Genomic DNA, 25,884 nt, shown 5'->3' with positions numbered 1-25,884 from the left:
TTCCTTTAGTGCTGTTCATTCTTTTTCATACTCTCAGGTTTACAGGTTTTTGGAAACATTTTATGACTCAAATTTCTAGGTTTTGTTTATGGCTTGACAAAAGTGCGATGAGTTTAGGTTTCAATCTCTATGTGTATTTTGAATACATCTCATTTTCTGGCTCAAATCTTTCAAAATACTGTCCCACTTTTTGAGTCAGCATAGCACCAGCAAGAATTATTAGCATGTACTCCCATCTTGTACCAGCCTGCATTCTGTACTCAAAGCTACTTCACTTCGTTAATAACTTTATCACCACTTGCAAATTATTTTCTCATGGTTGGCATTTTTGAGGGTTACAAAAAGATAGAAATCTGAAGAAGCAAGATCTTGGCTGTAGGTGGGTGAGGAAGTATAGATAATCTGAATATTGTTGTGTGGTTCCAGTGCTCTCAAACATGTGACTTGTAATTTCATATTGAACGAATTTCAGAAAAATGTTTGTTACTAAAACTTTTTAAGAGTTTAAAAGTTAACAATTTGGCCAAGTTATGATTTTGTTAAATTTTTATCTTTTGGACTTCTTATTTTTTTTCCCCAGGGTTTTAAAAGTTGCTTTTTCTGGTTTCAATATCATTTTGTTTTGTCATTTTGTTTAAACTTCATTTCGCCATCCCATTTTATTTACATTATGGGTGTCCCCATTCTGAAACCCTGTTGCTATGATGAAAGGCCCCGAAGTTACCAGAGTAACATGGCAAAGACTAGATTCATGTGCAGTTTATGAGAGTAGGTTAGCTGACTTACGGTGAGATTATTCTTTCCCAAGTGAAAAACACTGGGCTGGTAAATAAGCCCCGGGTTGGTTCTCTCTTCAATGTATATCAATACATCTAAAATAGAAAAAGAAAAAAACAATTATTGTTTCCACTATTTTAAACAGAAAATCTGAAATGCAAACAAGTTATAAAGAAATGATTTTAATGCATTAGAAAGACAGCTACACCGTATTTATTAGCATGACTTTGAACAAAGGCATCTACAATGAAAAATGACATTTTTGGTGGGGCTTTGTAGACCTGAAAGAGAAATGCTGTCATAAGGGACTTAAATCCTGTGGCCTGGGGAAAATCCTGGCTTGGATCAGCCAATTGAGATGGGAAAAGTAAGTACAGATGGTGTTGCCTCTTACAACTTTTAAGCGATTTTAGGGGGATCTGTCAATTTAAGTGTGCAAGCAGAGAATGAGGCAGAGAGAAGATTATTGGAACCACATGGAAGAAGCAATGGTAGATAGAAGTAGATGCAGCAGGTTTGGGTGCAGCTGAGGAAGAAGATGGCCTCCAGTAAATCTTGTGTGAGGGAATGAGAGAAAGATGTCGCATTTCACAATGTTTTAAGGTTCCAGCGCCAGCGATGATAAAATGTCAGCCAAATAATGCCATAAACATTACACAAAATGAAGATATGTCAACATATTGTCATATAGTACAATCGCCAAAGGAGAGTATTAAAAGATATTTCAACATTAATATCAAATATTCAACACTGAAAGGAGAAAAGAAATGGAATATTAATACATTTCCACTTTTTGTTTGGTCAAAGTGCTAAATTGTATTCTACATAAGTATTCAACAAAATTCAAGATAATAATAACTACTCCAAAATGGTGAGATGTGCAAGTCCTTGCACATCTGGAAGTGTGAACACACAATTCAAAAAAGTGGCATCTCTTTCTGATTGACTGTAAGGTGGATGTCAGCTTTAGTTCTCCATTTATCTAATTTAAAAAGGAATTCCAGCTAAACTTGCAAAACACCTGCTTAGAAGGCAGCAAAGATGAAAACATGCAAACACTATGGTCTACAGCAGGGGTGGGCAAAGTCATTCCTGGAGGGCCGCAGTGGCCGCGGGTTTTTGTTCCAACCCAGTTGCTTAATTAGAAAACAATCCTTGTCAATAATTACATTTCATGGCTTGTTAGTGCTTTAACTCTGCTATGTCAAGTCATTCTCATATCCTAGATTTTTTTTTTTCCATTCTAAGGATATCATCCAAATACTTCGAAGTGTGAAACAGATGGGTAATTCTTAATGCTTCACTTTTTTCTCTTCTCTTTCCTTCCAAGTATTTAATGAAACCAAATAGTGCACGATAAATACACACAGGTGTAAAGGGTAACAAGCAAAATGGATAACTGCTGGTTTCTTTTGTCATTTGCATCTAATTGCTAATAAGGAGCAATTAAAAACCGAGAATGCAGCTGGTTAAGACTTAAATAAGCAATAAGGGTTCAAAATCTTAATGAGGGAGATAACTAAAATGAAACAGAAGTGTTTCTTGAGCAATGAGTGCTTCTTATTAAGCAATTGGGTTGGATCAAAAACCTGCAGCCACTGCGGCCCTCCAGGAATGACTTTGCCCACTCCTGGTCTACATCAACAGAGTTAGCATCTGAGTGCCACACTGAAATATCAAACAGTCCTGCCACTTGGTGATTTACATTCATATAAGTACATGTCTAGAACAAACAAAAGGCTTTTTGTGGCTTTTGTAAGTATATCTAGTTGCACAATCAAGACCACTGTCTGTCTGAAGGTATGGGATATTGATATGCCTGGAACTGTTCAAATACAGTTTAATGCTGGTGTAAGATCTCTGCGAACTCAGAGTGTGATCTCCTCCAGTAACTTGATGTGGCAGCCGAGGCGCTGATCTGAGGATTCCCTGCAGAGGATATCTGCACACCATGCAGAACTACTGCTGTTCAAAAACTTGTTGGATCTATAGGGGAGAGTTCAAGTAGAATAAAAGAAATGTACGGTAATAGACAATGAGTAGTAAGATGCAGAGACAGTAGCACATTCTGAACTTTGTTAGCTACAGTATCTTTGCTAACTTTCTTTTGGTAAAATATGTATAACTTGTGACTTAAGTTGGTGTCACATTACATGACTTTTCTATTATTTTTAGGCTGTGGATTTCATTTACATAATCTTAGCCAGCCAGAGGCAGTCACAGCATGTTCCACTGACTACTACTCATATAACTTGACATTCCCAGCAACTCAGTCCAACCAGTCTGACACTCACTCACACAAAATCATACAGATTCGATTACAGGACTGCAAGTGAAATTGTCAAGTAGAAGTCATGTAATATGACATTGACTTTAGGAGACGCCCACCTGGTTTACGTTAAATAATAATAATAATAATACTTTGCATTTATATAGCGCTTTTCTCACTACTCAAAGCGCTTAGCAATTGCAGGTTAAGGGCCTTGCTCAAGGGCCCAACAGAGCAGAGTCCCTATTGGCATTTATGGGATTCGAACTGGAAACCTTCCGATTGCCAGTGCAGATCCCTAGCCTCAGAGCCACCACTCCGCCTGTAAATGTAATGTAATGTAATGTAAATGTCTTTCAAGTCATTTTAAAACTCAATCAAATTCAGTACCATCTCTCTGTTAAAACTATTCATGTTTAACTTAATGATTATTACATTAATCTGCAAAGTGTGTCTAATAGAAGGAATTCATTTCTGGTTTGCAATTTCGAAGAATATGAGTTTTCCATAAGGAGTAATCATATTTTTGTGCTCCAAGAGATCCTTTCCTTTGACATGCATGGATAAATATTATTTTATTTGCTAATTTCTCTTTTTTCACACTCATTTTTATTTTTGTTTTATATTTTGTTAGTGATGGCCAGGCACAAACCCTATTAAAAAGTGTGTACAATGCACTACGTAACTATTGACACCTCATAATCACCGCCTTGCTGCTTCAGCCTTGTATTTCTTTAAACTTTGTGCTGCCCCATTATTGTTGACAGAATGTTTCCAGATGTTTCAGCGTGAATGGCTTCCAGCTCACAGATCTCCAGCACAAAAGTACAGCTGTGTGCTTTTACAGGAGTCTGTCCAAAGGTAACAAAGCACTGTGGTAATGCTTTAACTCTCAAGTTAAATTTACACCCTGCTCCACTGACACTACGAGGAATTTGATGGTGGGGCCAGATGGAAAAGAAAATCTGCTGAGTGGGATGATGATGAGTCATAAAACTAAATGTGCATATTCAGATGTAGCAAGAGGCGAAAGAAAGAAAGAAAGAAAGAAAGAAAGAAAGAAAGAAAGAAAGAAAGAAAGAAAGAAAGAAAGAAAGAAAGAAAGAAAGAAAGAAAGAAAGTACTCCAGAGCTTCCAGAGTTTTTAACAAAAGTGAAGATTAAGTAGGAATTGTGAAAACCAGTGAGCGGAAAGCAATTGCTTAGAAATGAAATGCATATGAAAACTGATATGAAATTAATTTGGGGAAAAAGAACCTAGATGTTGGTGAGTACATGGTCACTCCTGCAGCTCACCAACTCCTGAGAGAGTTGCAAGATCCTGGAAATACTCCCAGCCCAATGACATCTGAAAACCCATGTGGACCAACCCAATGAATGACAATGTTGACAACTGTGGTGGGGGCTGTTTTGGCACTGTCAATTTATGGGTTGGGCCCCCCTTGAAGTTTTGCTGCTGTTCATGTCATTGTCTCCCTTGGAATTTTGCCATTTGAGGCCTGCATGTACCATTTGAAAATAGCACCAAAAATCTGCACACTGCCAAATCAATATTTTTCCTGCAAAATATTTTCAAAAATAACCCAAGTAGGAGTGAAAAGCTCACATCTAACAACCCTGACTATAGAGCTCAGGGTTTGAATTTCCACCCTGTTACTCTCTGTGAGGGCGGCACGGTGGCGCAGTGGTAGCGCTGCTGCCTCGCAATTAGGAGACCCGGGTTCTCCCTGCGTGGAGTTTGCATGTTCTCCCCGTATCTGCGTGGGTTTCCTCCGGGCGCTCCGGTTTCCTCCTACAGTCCAAAGACATACAGGTTAGGTGCATTGGTGATCCTAAATTGTTCCCAGTGTGTGCTTGGTGTGTGTGTGTGTGTGTGTGTGCACCCTGCGGTGGGCTGGCACCCTGCCCGGGGTTTGTTTCCTGCCTTGCGCCCTGTGTTGGCTGGGATTGACTCCAGCAGACCCACGTGACCCTGTAGTTTGGATATAGCAGGTTGGATAATGGATGGATGGATACTCTCTGTGAGGACTATATGCAGTATGTACTGCTTGTATCAATTGGAACTCCAGTTTTCCTTCCAGCTTTCCCAAATACATGAATTTTATGTCACTCAATAATTCTATGCCATCCCCACATGGACAAATTCATCTTGAACTGCTATCCCATCCAGGGCGGAATCCTTCCTTCAGCTCCAGCCAAGGAAGAAAGTCATGGGTGAGTGTGGGTCTAACCAGATTGAAATTTGGTCCACTGTATCATGTAGGATTATTTTTTCATCTGTCTGTTTGCTTATCCAAAATTGTTTTACTGAGGAGATTCTGCAAAGACTTAAAAGCCATTAAATTATCCAAATGGTTTTATTGTCTTAGGCCTACCACCTTGGTAACTTTGCTATTAGATAGTTTGGCAGCTGTTGATTTTGAGGTAACCCGTTTACTAAAATAGTGGTTGTAATAAGTATATAAGTTTAATATGTCACTGTGCTCTGTACAAAAATATTTTACAAATCCATTTTTCTTTCTACTCACATGTACAGCTAACACAAGGCCAGATTTAGCACACAGGAGTTCACCATATAAGAACTGCCAGGTAAGCATTAGAAGAAAAGACAGGGACAACTGCGAAATGGGCATTTTATACTATTTTTGTGTGTCAAAGTCAGCATGAAACTTTATCCTTTTTTGCCTTGTTTGGAATGGCATGATTCACCGAAGTGGGGGCCTGCACATGAAGAAAAGGTATAAAGCCTTGGAACATTGCCCAGCACACCTTTGAAGCCAACGGACGGATGGGAGATACTGTCATCTGATCCGGAAAATCCTTCCAATGCAGTGATGAAAATGGCATACTCTATACATCGGGCTCCCACTTCCAAACTGGATTCTTGTTATGGTTTCCTTCATCTGTTATGCCATTTAAACTGTCATTAAAGAAAACTAAGTTATTTCTCCTGTGTGATTTCTTACCACCGTATCACTAAGGGAGGGGTATCGCCTTTTAATATTATATCTATATACTGTAGTTTTGGGTTATGTAACATGCCACAATTACAAAAGAACTTGGTTCATGAAAAAAGAGTGAAGCAAAGCTCCATTATGATATATTTCAACAGGAAATCCCAATTAAAATGGAAAGTCCAATAATCTTTCAAAGAGGTGGATGAAAACGACACTTCACCATATTCTGTAACATTATGGTCTTCAACACAATCTTCAGAAACAATTTGCCAAGCTATGTGACCTATCCACAGCCCACTCAACTCAAGATAATAAGATCTTAAAAAATGACAATACAGTACTCAAAACATTTTTTCCATGCACTGGCATAGCTGGTTTAAATGCAGTATCTCCAGAGGGTACCCACAACTCTGTAATACACAATGGCAAGCAAGCCACATTCAAAACGTGAACTTCTTCATGAGCCTCGCAAATCCCACTGTCTCAGATTCATTAACTAAGCCTCCATTTAATGGTAAGCCTAAACATGTTCTTATCCTCAGCTTCTGCCTCAAGAGTATTAAGGTTATAAAATGAGATTTCATTGCACTAAATCTTTATTTGACGGATACTGTTTAACCAATTTTGAAGATACACTTGGGTGCTTTTTTATCTTTTAGCCTTAGGAAATTTGTTTTTACATTGGAAATCATGTAATTGCATTGTTTTATTAGTTGTGCTGAGATTTCAGCTTTCTTGTTGCCCTGTGCCTGTTTTTTTTGGCTCAGTCTTAGATCTGTTAGCAGTGCCATCTGCTGGCCATAAAAAAACTGCCAGTCAGAATAAAACAATTTGGATCCTCCCAACATCAGTTTAAACAAACAAACCAAATATTCACACTAACTGAAGCTTTTGCTCCAGATGACATCCACCAGTTCCTTGTGACTCACCCAATCCTGCACTCCCAGTCCTTTAACTTACATCTGGCAGGAACCCAAAGTACTCCCAAGTTTGGTAATGCCCATTTGTCTCACCAAGTTTGCCAGACTTCAGCGATGCCAGAGCCAATCTCTGGAGACGATAGTGAACCACCAAAAAATTCTGCTACAATGTCCTTTTCAGCAATACCAGCTTCCATGCTGTTTCAGGTGTAGAATCTGAACTGGACTTAAGCAGTTTCAACAACATGATGGATGGATAACTGCATATTAGATGGGGTTTTGCACTGATGAACCACAATGACAAGACTAAGCTCACCTTATTCAGAGAGCACATTTGTACTTTACATTTTGATCATCTCAAAACTATTTAATACTATATGCAAGTTTTGAATTACGTACCATCATTTCTTGCCCCCCCACCAGTTTGACAGACTCCCCAAATCCCCAGAGACTGTCCTTCCCACAATGCAATGCTTAGACAATATTCATTTGGCCTTGTGCCTTCTACACTATCATGGTGTGCGTAAGCAACTCCACTAGCAGTCAGAGTTAAATTACATTTTAATAAATTATAAATGTATCACTTGTCAATCTCCTTTCTCTTGGTGGTGGTGGTGGGGTTGTTAATCCATACCTTCTACTATGTCTTCTCAAACAGCACCTCTTTTCCAGTTTCCTTTGATTTTTATTGTATCTGAGCAATTTTGCATTTAGTCTCCAGTTTCATGAGAACTTAGTGCAAATGTTTTGCCCCAATAATAAAAGTATAATAGGAATAATTACTTGATGGCATGCAAATTATCACACTTTACCTAGAGAGCACTGAGATGGGCCTGTAAGATTTGACATTTGTGTACCCACAGTCTGTTCAAAGACAACCCAGAACAAGCAAATAGCCATTCAACTTCCCCACTGACATTCATCTCTTTTTGGCCCTTGATGCCCTGGACCACATTTTGCTGTCTAGTGTTTGTATTTATATATGACAGAACTGCTGCAATAAATTATTTCATTGAGGCAGACCCCGTGACCCTGTGTTCGGATTCAGCAGGTTGGAAAATGGATGGATGGAGGGTTGAGCACGGCGCAGCACATATACAGCGCCCAATAATGTAAGCATGTCACACGTTTTACAGTGTGTGGCCTTAATGTTACATTTAATACTGTATAGTGCACCTATAATCTAATGCATTTTATTTACATACTGTATGCAAGAAAAGTATAGTGTTTTATTAAAGAATAATGGGAAGGCTGCCTCATGATCAGAGCATGACTTCATATCACCTGATGTTTTGTGGGAAGCAAAATGACTTTAGTTTATTGTGAAAATAAACTGCTTGCTGCTGGTCAGTCGTACAATGAAGGAAGTTAATGTGCATTAATGAAAGTTTAAAAATGCAGCAGAAGTTTTTTTTCTTCTAAAAAGCTTCATGTAGCTTGCCCACAGTTTACCCAAAGGTTTCTTGGATAGCTCGAATTAAAGTCAGACAGTATGCTGAATCAGTATTCATACTCAGTCTTGTGGGGGAAATTGTGGCTAAAGCTTTAATTTGTACATCTGTATAAACTTCTAAAGCAAGTTTCACATGAAAACAAAGAGAAAGATCAGCTTTAAGATGAATTACATCTTTTCTTTTAAACTGTCCTTCTTGCATGTACGTGAATACACCTGATGTGTGAGGTCTGTAACAAGTGTTAGTATATGACACTTCCAGCAATAATGCATCCATCACAGTATCTTCTGGTGGTACTGACATACTTGATAAGGGTGCTACTGTCTGTGATACAGTATAACAAATAATGGCAGTAATTTAGAAGCACTCTGTCTGATTAGTTAATGGAATCTGATAACTGTGCACCATGAAGTTGACAACCACCATCTCTATAGCTAGCTACCTTACAAAAAACACTGAACTTCTCAGTCTCCAGAGACACAACTGAGGAATAACATGGATCACATCTTTATTCTTTACTTCTCTTTTCTCTTTCACAGAAGACAGAAGCAGTAACAGCAACTACAGAGATCTACAAAAGCTATTCTTCCTCCTTTACTCCGAAACTGTTCATTATTTTCATGCCTTCCCCCCAAAAGGTTCTATTTGGAAATAATCCCAAAGGTACATAAAATAATGTTACAATATTTTGAATGCTCACTTTACTAGGTCCTTCCTACATAACTATCTACTTAGTCAGTGGCACTATCAGTGCTGTTTCATAGAAGTAGCGAAGTAGGGTCACGTGTGTGAAATGCAGGAAGAAAACCGGTAAGACCACAGATCTGTCAAATTGGCGTGGGTGTATAACAGCAGCAGCTGCAGTTTTCATGCACTTGGTGTCATGGGCAAGTCATCCAGTTTCAGGAAGACCCACAGTTGATATGACAGTTACCGTAAAGGGCCAACAGAGACTGAGTCATATATTATATAAACTGTCATAACTACCTTGTGATCTTTCATAAAGGCCTGATCTAAAAGGCTAAAGAAATGCGAGGGATTATGAGGTACTTTAGAAAAAACTGAGGAAGAACAGTCTAACAGAGCTCAGGACAACACACTGGACGAAAAGATCATCAATCATATCAAATGGAAAAGACAGACTCAAAGTAAGGACAAACGCTGGTCACAAGCAAAAGTGTAAAACTCTCAAAGAGAAATTACTAGTGAAATTAATTTTTTCTCAGTAGAAAAATCCTGCAAAAAAAGTTCTTCATACCTAATAGCTCATTATTTATATTCTAGTCAAGACTATTTATGTATTATGATGCTGGAGAATGGCAACATGTTACATATTGGTCGGATATACAAGTAAGAATTTAGACCTATTTGATCGGGATTAGCTGTACACCACCACGAGGTGGGGTAAAGTCATTTTTACTGGAGGACCTCAGTAATTTTAGTCCCATCTGAATCACTAACATTAGTAACTTTTCACAGACTATGTGTTCATATCTCCATGAAAATTAGGGAGACTTTCATCTTTTGTAAAAAGTCTGTAAAAAATAATCCCAGGTTAAATTAGGTCCGTGAGAATCGACATGTCAGTAAAATTCCATAATTTGAGCAATTTGAATGAGGCTAAAGTTACAGAGACCCATTAATAATTATTTTACTCAGCACCTGAAGTGGAACAAGGAACTGTTGGTGTACTGCTTACTGTGCATGCTGAATAATAAGGGGGGGTGTTATATCCATTGGCACACTGATATACACAATTTATATAGAAAAGCAAGTAGGTATGGGTCCATCCCCCTTGGAGGTGGAATCGGACACACTTCTTATGAATAAGGGCGGTTAATGTGGTCTAACTCAATGGTACGCCTACATTAACTAAAGGGAATGGGGAAATGCTTGTATAGAGTAAAGAACTGACAGTAAATCACTGACTTTACACTACTTCCTAATGTAAAAATAATCCAGTCTGAATAGGGTTTTACACCGAACTCTGTACATGTGACTTTGCTACTACAACTACTTTTACAATTCCTGAGGATTAAGTTAGACATTAGTGACGGCAGCCAAAACAACATAATCATGACCTATATGAGGTGAAACATGCCCAATACCAACATGTAGCATCATAACAACTTAAATTTAAAATGGCAATATGATAACATTATCAACATGGCACAATAATAAAACAGTACGAAAATAAATTTATTATATAAATAAAAGTAATAAGATGAAAACATTTAAATTGTGACATTTGTTTCCTGTGACAGAATATTACTGTAGTTGACAACCTAATCGATCTCCAGACCTGTAAAAGAAAACCAATAAGAGGAGGTTGTAGCGGGCTAAGAAGCACACAACAAGAGTTGGGGGAAACATTTTCTAGTCTGATGACCCACAAGCCCACAGTTCCATGTTACCAGGTGTCAACAATATATTTTAGTGGTGTCACTGTGTCCTTTGATACGTAGAGTAACCAAGTACCTAAGTAAGACTAACTAGTCTTGTGTTCTGTTTGGTTTAAAGTTCTTCACTTGTGATTGTCAGTTCAACTCCTCACTCATGATGACCAATTTTGTAACCTTGTTCTGTGATACTTATTTCAGTACAGTCCCCAGATTAAAATTTACTTGATTCTGTTGACCCCTTTTGTAAATCGCTTTGGATTAAAGTATCTACTAAGTGAATAAATGTAAATTTTGTTGCAGACGTGGTGAATCCTGGTTTTGGACACAGTGTCTCCATCAGCAAAAAGACTGATGCTTCATGCCACATGAACAGGAAAGTTCTAGACTGGCTGTAGCATAATGAGAGTAGGTCTTCTAAAAGTACTCTTCTCCACAGTCGCCACCATCTCATTCAACCAGCTAAAATGAAACAATAATGGAGATGACAAGTGGCAAGGGCAATCATTCTTGTCTCACATTTTTTACATCTTATGGACTCCATGCTACCACAAATTCAGACAGCTCATGCTACAAAAGGGCAGGCAGCTTGTGATTAAAGGATAAGTTTGGTATTTTTCAAGTCAGAGATATTTCTTCACAAGCATGTATATATGCATGTGCCACTCAAAATTGTGTTATAAAGATAAGCTCTTTCTATAAATTAAAAAAAAAAAAATTGCCCCCTCTGTTGCTTAAAAACTTAACAAATACGTCCATTTTCAAGCCAAGACAGCTGTTGAGTATTGATCAGCCCTTTCTGTGTTTCCCACGCATGTTTGTAACAACAAAAGGGACCTGGAAATAATCAATTTATTGCAAAACCTTGGACTATGTCTCTTGACATAAGGATACGTTTTCTATTTTCTTGTATCATTTGTCACGTAAAGTCGACCCCATTTACTGTGACTTGGTGTGTCTGGAGAAAACCACCTTCTGGGGCAGTGAAAGGATGTTGCACAGGAGGATGCAGTGCTGCGCTATTGCGCACAGCTGGGCTTCTTTTAAAATGATTGAATCTCATAACCCTGCTGTTTTTTTATTAGAAAATGACATATATATATACTATTTTACAATGTGTGTGTAATCACACAACTGTCCTGGCTTGAAAAATGTATGCATTTGGTACGTTTTTAAGCTCTCTTCCATACAATATACTGTAGACTGCAATGTAATGCACCAGTGCAGGCAAGATATTTTTTTAAATTTATAGCAAGTTATTAATTTTAGAACATGATCTTAGATGGCAAAATTCCTATATAGCATGTTTGTGAAGAAATAACTTCAATGGATGTGTCAAAGATTTCATTGATAAGGAACACCAAACCATCTCATAAATGCACACACATTTAGCTTTAATATTCTTTTTTTTTTACCTTGATTTCCTAAATTGTCACGGAACTTTAGAGGTCTTGACTGTTCAGTTACGTTCACCACCAGTGTCTTCATGCCCGTGTCTCCTCTGATATCCTCCGCATATATCTGTAGTTCATATTGTTGTGTGATGGGTGGGAAATCCTGGGGAAGGTTTTCAACCAAAACCACCTGAGAAACATTAAAACATCTTTTCAAACATTGTCAAGGCAAGTCAAATTGTATTTGCCACATACAGATTATCCATACAGTACATTATGTAGTGAAATTCTAGACACTTTCTTATTCATGGTGCGGATGGACTATGGGAAGAAACTCCTCTTCAGACTCTGATGTGGTCTTCAGGCAGCAGTACCATTGTCCTGATCACAGCATAGAGAGGTTGCCGTTGTTGGGACCCAACATTGCTTTGTGCAGATGCCCTTGAAGTTACACAGTGTACTCCTAGTGATCATAAAGCTGACTGCACCACACCACAGATCCCTGCGGTCCTGCTACATGCTGTTCCCAACCAGGCTGTAATACTTCTTGTCAGGATCCTTTCCATGGTGAATATGTAGAAGATACTAAAGATGTTGTTGTACTTTTTCTTCCATGAAGTGTCATTGATGGGTAAATTCTTCTGGTTATGCAAAACAATGACAGATTCACAAAACACGAGATTTCATAGTCGCCCTCTATGTTCAAATTCTAAACAAAAACATCCCTACCTGACATACAGAAAAAAATGGATCCAGGAGATCAGATAAGGGACCTAAATTTTTATAAACCATGGCAGCTTTTATGTTTGTCACTGATACTTTAAATCTGATGAGTACATTAAATGTACATGCTGCCTTAAGATGAATGCTGTGCCATGACATTTTTGCTGGAACAACATTGGTGTCCTGCCAATGCGGGACTTGGCATTTGAAAGGGCAAACATGTGGGAGGCTGCACTGAAGGAAAAACAGCATATCATGTCCCTTCTCAAAGAAATACTTCTCCTGGTCTTTATACACAACTTAAAGTAACATTTATTTATATAATTAATTATTCTCTTATTGTTTGATTGCAGGAACTTAATAACTTACATACAACAAACATGAAAAAACATGTGAAAACAACGCATAGATAAATGGTCACTAGGTAAACATAGATCATATATGGATTTGTAATGGACAGCCGGGTCCCATGCCCAGCAGGGACGCTTCTGCTACATCTGTTCCGGGGGAGCAGCTATGGACAGTTCAATACCTCCCCCGGGACCCTTGGTGGCAGCCTCCCTGGCGGACAAGGACTCCCCAACCTAGTGCATGGCTCCATGGGAGATGGAGTCCTCCACAGCCTGGTTGGGGGCTTGGATGGCCACTAGGGGGAGCTGCAGGGAGTCAGCAGCCCAGTTGGACGTATTTTCAGCCCCACCCGGAAGGACAATTAGGACCAGGTGGTCAAGCACCTGGAACGCTTCCGGGTGGGGTATAAAAAGGGCCTACCACCACCACTCGAGGAGCCAGAGTAGGGAGGAGGAGGACTAAGCCTGAGGAGGAGTGGTGGTAAAGAAAACGAGTGTTGTATTGTGTGGGATTGGTGCTTTATGGACTGTGTATTGCCTGTGGGTCACGGGGAAGACGTGCGACCAAAAAATAAAAATCTTGTGTGTTTATACGTGTCTTGGTGTCCATCTGTGTCGAGTCGGGCGCCTATATAGTGCCTTTGTTACAATATTTTATAAGATTACAGCCTATTTATCTTGTTTATTCTGTATAACAATATCATGACATATGCTGTAATGGAGCAAACTAACATTAAATATTAGAAAAAAGCTGAAATTGAAACATACAGGCCTAAGAAAGTCAATAAACTTACATTAGTAATTATTAATGAATTTCTTCAGAATATTTATATAGCCCTTGTCCATTTTTGATGCTCTTGTTGTGTAGTGTTTTTCAAAAATACTGTTTACATTGCAGATATCTAATATTGGAAATGAAAGCGGAGAAGTGGAATAAACACCACCAATTGCTGGCTAACTATCAGGAAATAGGTTTACCTATCAATGTGAAACTTCAGAGTTTTATGGAAACAACTATTTTCTTTTATACTGTCCATCAGTTTATGTAAAATTTCCTGAATTTCCTTTCATCTATTTTCAGAATCTGCTAATTTAAAACTATTCTGGACTTGGGGTTAGGGGGCTATCAATAATTTTCAGCTTTGCAAATGCTAAAAATATGAAAGTTTACTTTGATTTAATATTATTTGTTTGATATGTGTGCTTATCTGGCCATTTTTTGAGTTTTCAGTTCCTACTGTGCAGGGTGTTGGCAAAGTCTACTCCTTGTGGGGAGGATTTCAAAAGTACACCAGGGGAAAGCTTTTGATGGGGACACACTAGCTTACCTGTCTTCCCTTTCTTCCTCAGAAATGAGGCACACTCTGAAGAGCAGCAACATCCTCTCCTCACCTACCATGCTTCCTGGTCCTTCCACATTAAAAAACTGCTCAACCAGGGGCTGGCATCTTTTTTCGATCACCATCAGTGAGACAGGACTTTCTGAAAGGTTCATACTGATTTGTGGCAGTTTGTTTTTTGTTTTGTTTACTTTTTACTGTTTACTTACTTACTTTTTTGGGTGTTAAAAGAGGTTTGGGCCCCATGGAACCCAAATGTTTCTTGTATTCCATCCATTACACCATATTATATTTGGGAATTTGAGCAAGTGAGTAGCAGGGTGGCATAGGAATTAGCTCCATCACCTCACAGCTCCACGGACCCGAGTTTGTTTCATGTTTTTTGTCACTGCTTTCCTTTCTGTACTTCCCTGATGGACTGGTATTCTTGGCTGGTTCCCTGATTGTGCTGAGATTGACTTGAGAGACATAAAAGCCTGTACTTAGTGATGGGCTCCAAAAATGGAGAATCCTTCTTTAGATTTTTTTTGGATTTCATTTAACCATGACATCCTAATATTAATCCTACACTACAGAATTAACATGGCTAACATGAAAGCAAGGATTATTCTGACTATCATGAAACTAGCTAAGCAGTTTAGCAGTTTAGAAAATGGATAAATTAAAATGAATTCACCTATATGGCTAAAAACATAAATCCAATCACACTGTAGGCAGGATGCTAGAATGTAATCAGCAATGTAGCCATTTGGAGGTCATTACTACCTCACCGTGTCACTTGCCCTCTCAAAACTCAAAGAATAGAAAACAACTGAGATTGAAATGCTCACTAAAAAGTTAAGTGAGGAGTGACTTACCTGGTAGTCATTTGGGAGTAAAGCAGTAACGATAAATGCTTGACTGTAAGGATTGCTGTTCATGATCATAGGAAAGCCAGCTGCAACTGGAACCTGTGGAGTGGTCTTTACAGTGAATTTCTTTACCACCGTGCCAACTGGGCTGCTCCGAGAGATTTCCACTGTATTGTTCAGCTTCTCTATCTGAAAAAGTCCATCTACACCTGCTTAAGAAAGAATATGAAAGGGGCCAATGCTACAAAAGCAAAAAACAGAATCCTCAAAGCTGAGCCTTTTGTTCCAATAAAGAACTCACCAGAGATGAAGATGACTATAGTGAATATAGTCAACTTAATAATTGTCAAGTTGCTCATTCCCATTGAATACAGAGGCACACCTGAATTAGGCTTGAGCTGCAGTCACAAGGCACCTACTGATCGTCTACTGTATGCTGAAGTGTTACTTAGAAACATTCCGCATGCACCCTGCCTGATAAGAAGTTTCACATGGAGCTTTGAAATTCAGAAAGGTAAGGTAGAAGAAAGAAAATGAGGAAAGCCTGGTGCTGGCTCTGATTTTCTCATCTTTCATTTCAGCTCATTAGTCATTTTACTGATAACAATAATAGTAAGCATTTCTTGAAAGTTTTTCAATAACAAAATGTGCAAGGAATTCATTAATAATAGTAGCAATAAAAGGTTTTATTTTTATTTTCCATTGTGTTTTCACAAGGTGGTTAGCAGTGCTGCTTACCAAGACCAGAACGCTGGGTTCAAATGCTCAACCTGAGTACTCCCACATTCCTAAGACATGTACAGTGTCTGATAGACTGCTCCCTGTCCAAGGCTAGCTCCTGCCTTTAGGCAGATGAAGCCCCCATACTCTCTGAATGGAGTCAAATATGGATGGACGGTCACCCTAGAACAAGCAATCAATCAGATCTAAGTGTGTTTCTATGGCCTACATCATGAGTCATGATGTGAGGCTATCATTAACAACATTCAGCACAACTTTATCTAATGTGATCATTTATTTTCATTTCACTATGATTTATCAAGGTGGCAATCTGATTGACTTCATGGCCTTGCTTATCAGAATACCACGCTCCTTACTGTGTTGCATCTAAGCAACTACGGTTAGTAAACATACATAAATTAGAATTTAAGGGAGAGTGCATTTCTCCAAGGATCGGGGAGATTAGGTTGTGTACTTTTGATAAAAGGTGCAATGTCACACTTCCATTAACACACGCACCTTCACACCTAGGTGAAAGATGGAATGATCTTACTAACAGTCCTATCTGTTATGATTTGAGCTGTTGAATAGAAGGGCTACAGTTCTTGCATTACATTCTTCATTAATTGGTCACACATTATTATAAAAGTAATGAATGACACTAAAATGGGGCAGGAGTTGTCTGATGTTTCTTACTTGTCCACTTGTTTGCTTTCCTAGAGTCACTAAGAAATAATTTAGGGCTTTCCAGATATTTACAAATGACAGGACAATGTATTTATAAAAATATATCGTAGATGCCCCAGAGGATGGATGGGCATCCTGTCCAGGAGAGAGGTGAGTTCCTTACCTGGCCAGGATGCCATAATGGAAGGATGGAATAAATTGGGGAAATACCTGGTCAGGCTGCCTTATGATTCCTGTCTTGATTGGGATGGCTGAAGGCTACTGAAACTGGCAAGAGTGGACAAAAGGGAGCAATTCATCCTTCACTATACTAAGTGGCAGTGTCCCTCAAATACTGTTGAGTCCCATTCTGGACTCCCACAGGGCTGCATGGGAGTTGCAGTTTAGAAGTGCAGCCCTACAGGGATTCCTGGGGGATGACAGAGGGCGCTGCCAAGGGAAGACCTCCTCAGCTTCCTTATAACCTGGAAGTACTTCCAACTGGCCACACCACTTCACCGGAGTGTTCCCAGGTCCACTGCTGCAATAGTTTTAGGGAGTCAGGAGGCAGCAGGCAAAGCTCATTGGAGGAGGAAAGAGAAAAAGAAAAGGAGAAAGAAAGCAAGCAACCACTTAAAGTCTATGAATTGGATGGATTGTTATTTGGGGTTGTGTGGATTAAAGAATCATTTATTTGAACCCAGAGTAGTGTTGGGTTGTCTGTGTTTGGGGGCTTGCTAGTGCCCCCAACTGGTCACAACATACATAAACTAAATGAGTGCCAGAGAATAGTCTGTTGGGCCTTCTGAACTTCTAAGGCAGTTGGTGATATTTTGGTTGAAACAGAGCCATTGAAACTATGGAAATTAAATGCAGGAAGTCAAAGGCCCAGGCTGACCTGGATAAGTATCAACCTCTTTTGTCTTCCTTTTCTTCTGCCACTACCACTAAAGTATGTTTCTTTCAAAGCATGATTAGTAAGTACTCTCTAGTCACTCCATTAGCTGTTTACCTGACCCTGTCCCTTCAGATCTCCTCTATGCTGTTGCACAGGCAACTTACCCACCTTCTTCAAACAGGCCCAATTTGTTTAAGTTCTCAAAAAGCCCACACTTGACACTCTTAAAGTAGACAATTAAAGACCAGTCTTTCTTCTCTCTTTTCTACCCAAACACTTGAACTAAGTGTCTCTAACCAATTTTCTTTCCTTTTACAGAGCAGACTGCAGGGCTTCAAAAAGTGCCATTCCACGGAGACATTCCTGCTGCCTGTTGTCAACATATTATGGCTGGTTAGAGTAACCAATATCTCATCCTTCAAGATCTTTCCTTTGTCTTTGACAAAGTCAAACATCAGAACCTCCCTGCCACCCTCTCTTAACCTGGCAATAATAGGACTGTTTTTGAGATGGTTTGAATCCTACTACCATATTTCCCCAAAAATAAGACCGGGTCTTATATTAATTTTTACTCTAAAAGATGCACTAGGGCTTATTTCCAGGGCATGTCTTATATTTCTTCATGTAAAACAATCTACATTTATTCAAATACAGTCATGTCATCTTCTGGAATATCATCATAACTCTGCACAATCAAAACCTGAATTCCAGCCTGAATTTCTTGCGACTCCAATTACTGTACTATAAAACAAATGGCCCCAATCTCTCATGTGCAGCAATAGAGCTCTCCTTAAACTAGCGCTTCTTGTCCAAGTAATCTGCTCGTAGTGCATTGGCAACACAGCTGTCAGTGATTTTATCCCATGAATTTTTCACCCAGTTCAGGCTAGGCTTCACAAAGCTCCAACGCTGGTTTCTCTCCATTCTGTTTCCAATGTGATCATGACTTCCACATGCAAATGGTTCTTGAATGTCTTGTTTATTGCAATATCAAGAGTCTGGGAATAGGCAGTCATTCCTGCGGGAATCATTATTTGATCTATTCTTCTCTCTGCAAGGAAGTTCTTCATGTCTTTAGCGCGGCGAGTGCTGGCTGAATCCCAGACTAGCAGTCCTCTTTGGCCACCTCGCAAAACAAGTAGCTGCATCAAGTCGACCTGCTTCCTTATAACTGCTTGTGTGGACCAAGCCTTCTCGGTTTCAAGGACATAAATGCCTGAAACACATTCAATCACATCTTTCTTGCCCTTAGTGATGATTAGAGGTGTGGCTTTCTTTCCATTCCAGACAAACTGCCAAAATGCAGGTATCACTGCGCTTTCGCAACTAGTGGAGGGAATGTAGATTGACGAGACACCCCTTTGATCAATTGTCGTTTGAGATTCTTGGCCCATAAACATGGCACTCTGCAATCATGTTGGAGAATTGGTATTTATAACCGTCTATGCCATCAACAAAGGACTTGAAAGCAAGTGCACGTTTAATAATTTCAGTGTCTTCCAGCTTGAACAGTGTTGTCGATCTCCTTAGAGACAGTTCTTGTCGCTGAAGGAAGCCATTCAGCCAGTGTTGTTAAGTCAAGTCAAGTTGGGGAGCATGTACTGGTACAATGTGTTGCCACACCCACTACACGATGAAACAACTCGGGATCCTGGTTGGCAACCCCGCCAGGTAGACACGCGGTCCAGTCCCACCGTCCAGAAGTGACCCTCTATCTACCACAGCCGGGTGTTACGTGGGCGACCCCTTGGCCTGGTTCAGCCACTCGGGTCCCCAACAATGAGGATCTTACGAGCTGGATCACCCTCAAGGAAACGCGCCACATGGCCATAGTGCCGTAACTGACGCTCCCTCACAATGCATTTAATGTGCCTCATTCGGGACTCTATGAGCAACTGCTCATTTGACACAAAGTCAAACCAATGGTACCCAAGGATTTTCCAGAGAGACACAGTACCAAAGGAGTCCAGTCTTTGTCTCAGGTCACTGGATAGCGTCCATGTCTCGCAACCATATAGCAATGTACCAGTGTTGTGATGCTTTGAATTCTTCTGGGGATATTTCTAGCTGTGGTGCCATTACAAGGGCAAATACTTGAATATCAGTCCTACACACAACCAAAGCCTTTGGATTGCTGACAGGAGAGCATTCACAGATGATGTCTTTTAGCTCAGGAAATAATGGTTGCCGACCTGATCCACACTTGTGCTTCTTAGCATTTCCCTTGTTCACCTGTTGACTGAAGTTATTGTACTCTGCTCACCATTTTCGGACCATCCAGAGATCCAACTTCTTCTGTTTGCAGAAAGCTGTGAGATTCATGCCCTGGGAGTCTCTTTCTTGTATTCGACGGAATAGCTCTTTCTTTTTACACTCATCTTGTCCACTGCTAAAAAATATAACTCCCTTCAAATCTACCATTAAATCAAGTGTCAGCCATTTCTAAGGCACCTGTATTTTCGGAGTAGGTCTTATTTTCGGGGAAATTCAGTAGTTGGGCAGATCCTATTAAGTATTCTGGTCAGGAAAGATTTCAAGGGTGCATTAGGCAAGCTACAAGAGTAGGTGCTAGGTCCTCTCCTGTTCTCTCTGTACACTACCTCACTAGACACTATTATTCAGTCCCAAGGTTTCTCATATCAGTGCTGTGCTGATAAGTGCACCACATGGTATCAACTGAAATCTCAGCAAGTCGTGATCTCTCAACCTGGATGAAGAAGCACCATCTCCAGCTCAACCTGGCAAAAATGAACCTACTGTATCTGTTAGTCCAGCAACCCTGCCTATTCAACACCCCTGCTCTGCTAAGCTCAGTTCAATATGCAATGCAGTCAGTATACAACCTTGGGGTGGTGACTGATGACTGTCCCTTACTGACCACTCTGCAATTGTCTCTCATTCTCACATACTAATTCTCTGTAATATCTGGATGATCAGACTGCAGCTGACAGTGTACGCAGTACAGCTCCTAGTTCTGGGTTTAGTGTTGTCACATCTGCACTACAGCAACTCTCTATTGGCAGGAGTATCTGCATGTACAAATTATTCAAGGTACATCTGGTGTTGAATCAGCTAATGGGCACATTTCACTTCCCTTTTCAAATCTCCCCAAAATCATCCCTGTACCAGTGCATATTATGTTCAACACACTGATGTTTGCCTGCAGAGCAGTCAATGTGTCATGGAAACACTTGTGAAGCCTTATGCTCCTTCTTGCTCTCTTAGTTCAAAGCTGATGGTGATGCCACCTCCTCATGACATCAAATCTCAATTTATACTGTTTTCTTGAGTAGCTCCTGGGTTGTGGAACAAGTTGACCACCTTTACCTATACTGCCGACTCCTTCAATGTATTTAAGAAGCTTTTGAGGACCGCTCTGTTTGGTGAATATCTCTCTGAATTAATAATGGATTTGGTAAGTTCATAGGTGAATATCGGAGTCTTACATTCATAGCTCTGAATCATAATCGGATTACTTGCATGGCTACCTACCAGGTAACACCTGTGGTTGGTTGGCCAGGTGGCAAACATCCGCCATGTCACCTCAGTTGCGAGAAGCTGGAGGCAAGGTACAGTATAACATATCTATGATCTACTTCTCGCAACTGAGAGGACGTGGTGGACTTTCGGCAAGTGGCTAACCAGCGACAAGTGCTACCTGGTAGGTAGCCATCCAAGTAAGCAGACAGCGATTCAGACCTATGAATGTAACATTCCAATCTTCACCGTGTCAAGGAAGCAAACCAGGCACCATGGCACAACATCAGAGGCTTCACCTTTGGCACTGAGGTTCAATCCCTGTAAGGTGAAGCAAAGGTGTGTACACCTGATGAGCCCCAATTAGGGCGAAACACGTCTTGTGTACTCTTTGTATGATTTGGCAGCTACTGTATCATTATATATATTTTTATACTAATTATTTACATACAAAATGTTTTTTAGCATCATCCTGTCATGAACTATGTTTATTTTTAATTTTTCCCAGGAAGAACAAATTCTTACTTAAATAGGTTTTACCTTGAAGTAATGTTATTTATGGTCAAGAAGCTTTTAAGGGTAAGTATTTCAGTTCCGATACCATTTTGTTTTTGTTTTTTAACATCACAGTTTTGGTACCTGGTTGCCAGTTGGTTTCCAGGGTCACACCACTGTGTGGTATAATGGTATAAATAGGATCTTGGTGAAACTTTCTCTGTTCTACTTTGTGTATTCCTTTAGAATCCTTTGTGCAAAAAAATCTCTCAAGTCTATTTTGTGTTTTTGACCCTTGTGAGGAAACGTCTCACAGTGTGTTAATTTAACGGTAGTTTGTTCCGATTGTATTTAATTCTTTGCAGGTACCGTATATCTACTAAAACAAAAAGGGGCATTTGTTCACTTACCGGTTTGTTCGCCGGGTACACGTGTGGAGTGGCCGTGTGTTGTCGGGCTTGAAGTGGACGAGGTGGCACGTGTTTCCATTTGAAGGTGGAAACGCGTGCCTGCTACCCATCGTGCATCGTCCCGGTGTTCTTCTGGTGCGACCATGGTGCTTGGAAGTTACGGTGCTGCACATGACGGGCGCCGGTTGCGGGTATACAATACAGACGTGAAGGGGATTGCTGTCGGCAACGTAGACTCGCGTGACTCGAAATCGGGAGAGACGGCGTGTAGACAGGCACGTGACCAGGGATTAGCGGTAAACTCGATTCAGGTGATGGACGACCCTGAATAAAAAAGGACTTTTCATCTGCCAAGGGGTTAGTTCAGTTCAGAGGAATTAAGCGGTATAGGCAGAGGAACAGACCGTTATTCTGGTTTGCCAGGGCAAGACAGCTTTTCCTCCGAGTGAGTTTTTTTTTTTTGTTGGATAGAGAGAGAGAAAACAGGCAAATCATTCATTTTACTTTTTTTTTGTATAGATGTTTTTTTTAAGGTGCGTGCCATGTGCCAAATGTAATTTTTTAGAACACTTGTTGGTTTTTATCTTAATTATTGCAGTGTTTGTGTGCATGTTTTTGAAATGTTCAGTATGGAACTTTTGTTCCAATAAATACACCTCTTTATTTGTTGTATCAGCTGTCTCTTTCCCTTATTACCCCACTGACTCTCTGTCACGATGCTTCATGTCCCTGAGTTCCCACTTGAGCCTAAAGTATGGACAATGAATTATGACAACCTTGCATTATTTTCTTTTTCAAATTACAAGCTTGCACTTCCTTTTGGTTTAGTTACCATATCTTTTGTCTTCCTGGCCTGCCTATTGGTTTCTCATCCCGGTAGTACCCTTTAACCTGTCTGATTGTTTTTTTCCCGATGGCAGAACACATCATGTTATAGTATTTTGTGATTTTTTTTTTTTGTTTGATGATTGTTGCCGTTTTTTTATTTCTTTTTTTAAGCATTGTCACACTCTTGATGTTTATGGTTGCCTGTTTCCTGTCACGTGAGCTCCAATCCCCACCAATTCTGACCTTTAAGTATTCGATTAAAAAAACAAAAACATTTGTAATATAAGTTACTGAAACAGAAGCCCAGGTCAGTATAGGGTGGTCCAGATCTAATTATGCAATTTTCATTACGCTATAACTTATTAAGTTTATTACATAGAGAATTCACAGCATCTGCCCTGCACATAGAGATCCATCCATCCATTTTCCAACCCGCTGAATCCGAACACAGGGTCACGGGGGTCTGCTGGAACCAATCCCAGCCAACACAGGGCACAAGGCAACCAATCCCGGGCAGGGTGCCAACCCACCACAGGCATATAGAGATGTCACTTAAAATTCTTTTTTGTTGCCGACATATGGCAGCACCTGCCCTGCATTCCAAAATGGCGGGGAGACGATTGTCAGTCGAACAGTTGCATTCGACTGTCTGTGATTTTTGATTGAGTCCTGCCTTTAAAACTTTATAGATTTTCTTCTTTGGACCTTTTGATCTTAACCCATTTTCAGACAACGTTATAGCTTCTCCCTTCTGTTCCTTAAATCTTATTCTTGATCCATTGCAACCTTTGCTTAGAATAAATTTACATAGAAATCCTGAAGGCAATCCAGTGCCCCACATAGGCAACTTAATGAAATAGATAACAGATATTAACATACAACATGGAACCCTGGAACAAACTACCGGGACATGTAGTTGAAGCAGAAACCTTGACAACCTTTAAGAAGTGTATGGATGAGATACTGGGACAGCTTAACAAACAGCTAAAGAAACAGGCTGGATGGACTAAATTGTCTCTGTTCATTTGTTCAGATTTCTTATGTTATCATCCTTAATGTCTCAATGGGAATCTGACAGCTGCAGAGGCTTGGAAACTTTTTGTTTTCTACCAAGATGGGTTCTTTCAATACATCATGCTCCCCTTTGAACGACACAGAGTGCCTGCAACATTTCACAATGTACAGATCAAGTACTGAAATGATAATAGCATATTCAGTCTCAAATTAAGAAAACCTAGTAGTGATGTGGAGAAGACATACAAAGCAGATATGCAGTAGAACCATGACTGTGATGAAGTTGCGATTTGAAATTGACCCAGAAAAATACATGTTTGGATAAACAAGCCCCACATATCTGTGGTTACGATTGGCAGAAAATGAATACATTCTCAGGAGTACGAGACTTTGGTAATTCCAGTCTAGTCACATACTTTTAACACTGAAATTGCTGAAGTCCAGTTTATCAAAAATATAAATAAATAAAATGTGACATGTGCAGCACTTGAGTTTTCCTACATAAAGCCCTGAATTAAGCGGTAAACTTGTTATATAATATATATTTCATGTGTAAAGTCTTCTATGTTGTTAAAAGAGGCACCAGCCATCAGGTGGGCTCTTCTAATATTTCTTCGAACATCTGATTTCCGTTCCTTACTTGTTAACTTGGGGGCAGCATTAACAGGAGAACAGCTACATTGAACTGAAGTGCAAGGCGGTAACTAGTATGGTCATTTTCCAACTATTGTGTGGTAAACATTCTCATTCTTTATAATGTAGAAGCACATATTATATCCAAGATTTTTTTTCTACTGCAGAAGACCCCTACACCTTGACTCAACCCAGTGATCTAAATGAACTTTCACCCAGGCTGGAGCACAGACATAAAAAAGGGGAAATTAGAATAATAAGTGTTTGTACTCATAATAAGAGAGTAATGCCTACTTGTAACTTGTGACTCTTGTAATCCTGAAAATGACGTTAGGCTTAAAATAGAGTGCAGTCAAACTGAAACAACTGTCATGGCGAGACTCTCTTACTTATGCGAGCGTACGTACTGTAGGTAGCATGCAGTGAATATTTGCCTGTGGTGGGAAATGAAAGCAAAAGTGCATTCTCTAATGGTGAAAAAGCAGTGAAAGTAAAGGCAGTGTCAGACCTGAAGGTATTTCCTGAACGAGACCACAGTGACACTCACCTTATGGCCTCATGCCAATAGCCCTCCCACTCGGTCCTCTCTTCAAGGAGTTTGAGAGTCAGGAACTTTGCTGCTGCTTTGCAGTAAGGAGACTGTGGAAGATTGTGGGTTCAGTTCCCGGTTCCTCCCTGTGTGGATAGCGCTTTGAGTACTGAGAAAAGAGCTATATGAATGTAATGAATTATTATTATTATTATAACTGATAGTGTAAACTGGGCAGCCTGCTGGTTTGTGTCCTGTGTGAACTTCTGATTCTTGACATGTCACCTCTGTCACTCCCTTTGGCCTTTTGCCCCCAGAGGACCCCACCTCCCAGGCCCTTGTGATTTTTATACATTTGATGATGATCTTAGGGTTAAAACAGAGCACAGTTAAATTGAAACAACTGTTAGGTGTTTGTGAACTGCACAAGTCCTCTCTGTTAGACTATAAAGTCTTCACTTGTTGTGGTGCCACTTTTGTTTAGACTGCCTCCTTCTCTGTGCCATTTGATGGCATTGCTTTCCCAGCCTGGTAACTCCTCTACACATAAAACAAAACGGATAGCTGTGCCATGCTCAGTTATTCACGATTTACATTTAAAGAATTACAACCCCAAATCAGAAAAAGTTGGGACAGTGTGGAAAATGTGAATAAAAAAAGAAAAAAAGCAAGGTATAAATTCTCCTCAAATTTTATTTCATTGCAGACAGTATGAACACAAAATAAGTCATGTTTTTTTTTGTCAACATCATTTGATTTGTAAATAAATATCCATTCTTGC

At 39.8% G+C, this 25,884-nt stretch overlaps 1 protein-coding gene across 2 annotated transcripts in view; it reads right to left on the bottom strand.

Annotated features, from left to right (window-relative positions):
* LOC114657848 (cadherin-related family member 3-like) overlaps positions 1 to 15,863 on the bottom strand; it is a 30,927-nt gene extending 15,064 nt beyond the window's left edge. Inside the window, exons 1-4 of one of the 2 annotated variants that reach the window (XM_051931079.1) lie at positions 15,735 to 15,863; positions 15,440 to 15,645; positions 12,191 to 12,359; positions 787 to 872 (exon numbers count right to left, since the gene is read on the bottom strand). In XM_051931079.1, coding sequence (XP_051787039.1) covers positions 787 to 872; positions 12,191 to 12,359; positions 15,440 to 15,645; positions 15,735 to 15,798 — 525 coding nt within the window. In that variant the 5' untranslated portion in view covers positions 15,799 to 15,863. The remainder of the gene's footprint in view (positions 1 to 786; positions 873 to 12,190; positions 12,360 to 15,439; positions 15,646 to 15,734) is intronic. The other variant, XM_051931085.1, reaches the window with a different exon arrangement.
* Positions 15,864 to 25,884: the final 10,021 nt, after the last annotated feature.

The sequence above is a fragment of the Erpetoichthys calabaricus genome, chromosome 1 (genome assembly GCF_900747795.2).
Source record: "Erpetoichthys calabaricus chromosome 1, fErpCal1.3, whole genome shotgun sequence".
Lineage (NCBI taxonomy): Eukaryota > Metazoa > Chordata > Cladistia > Polypteriformes > Polypteridae > Erpetoichthys > Erpetoichthys calabaricus.
This window is presented reverse-complemented; position numbering and strand designations above follow the sequence as displayed.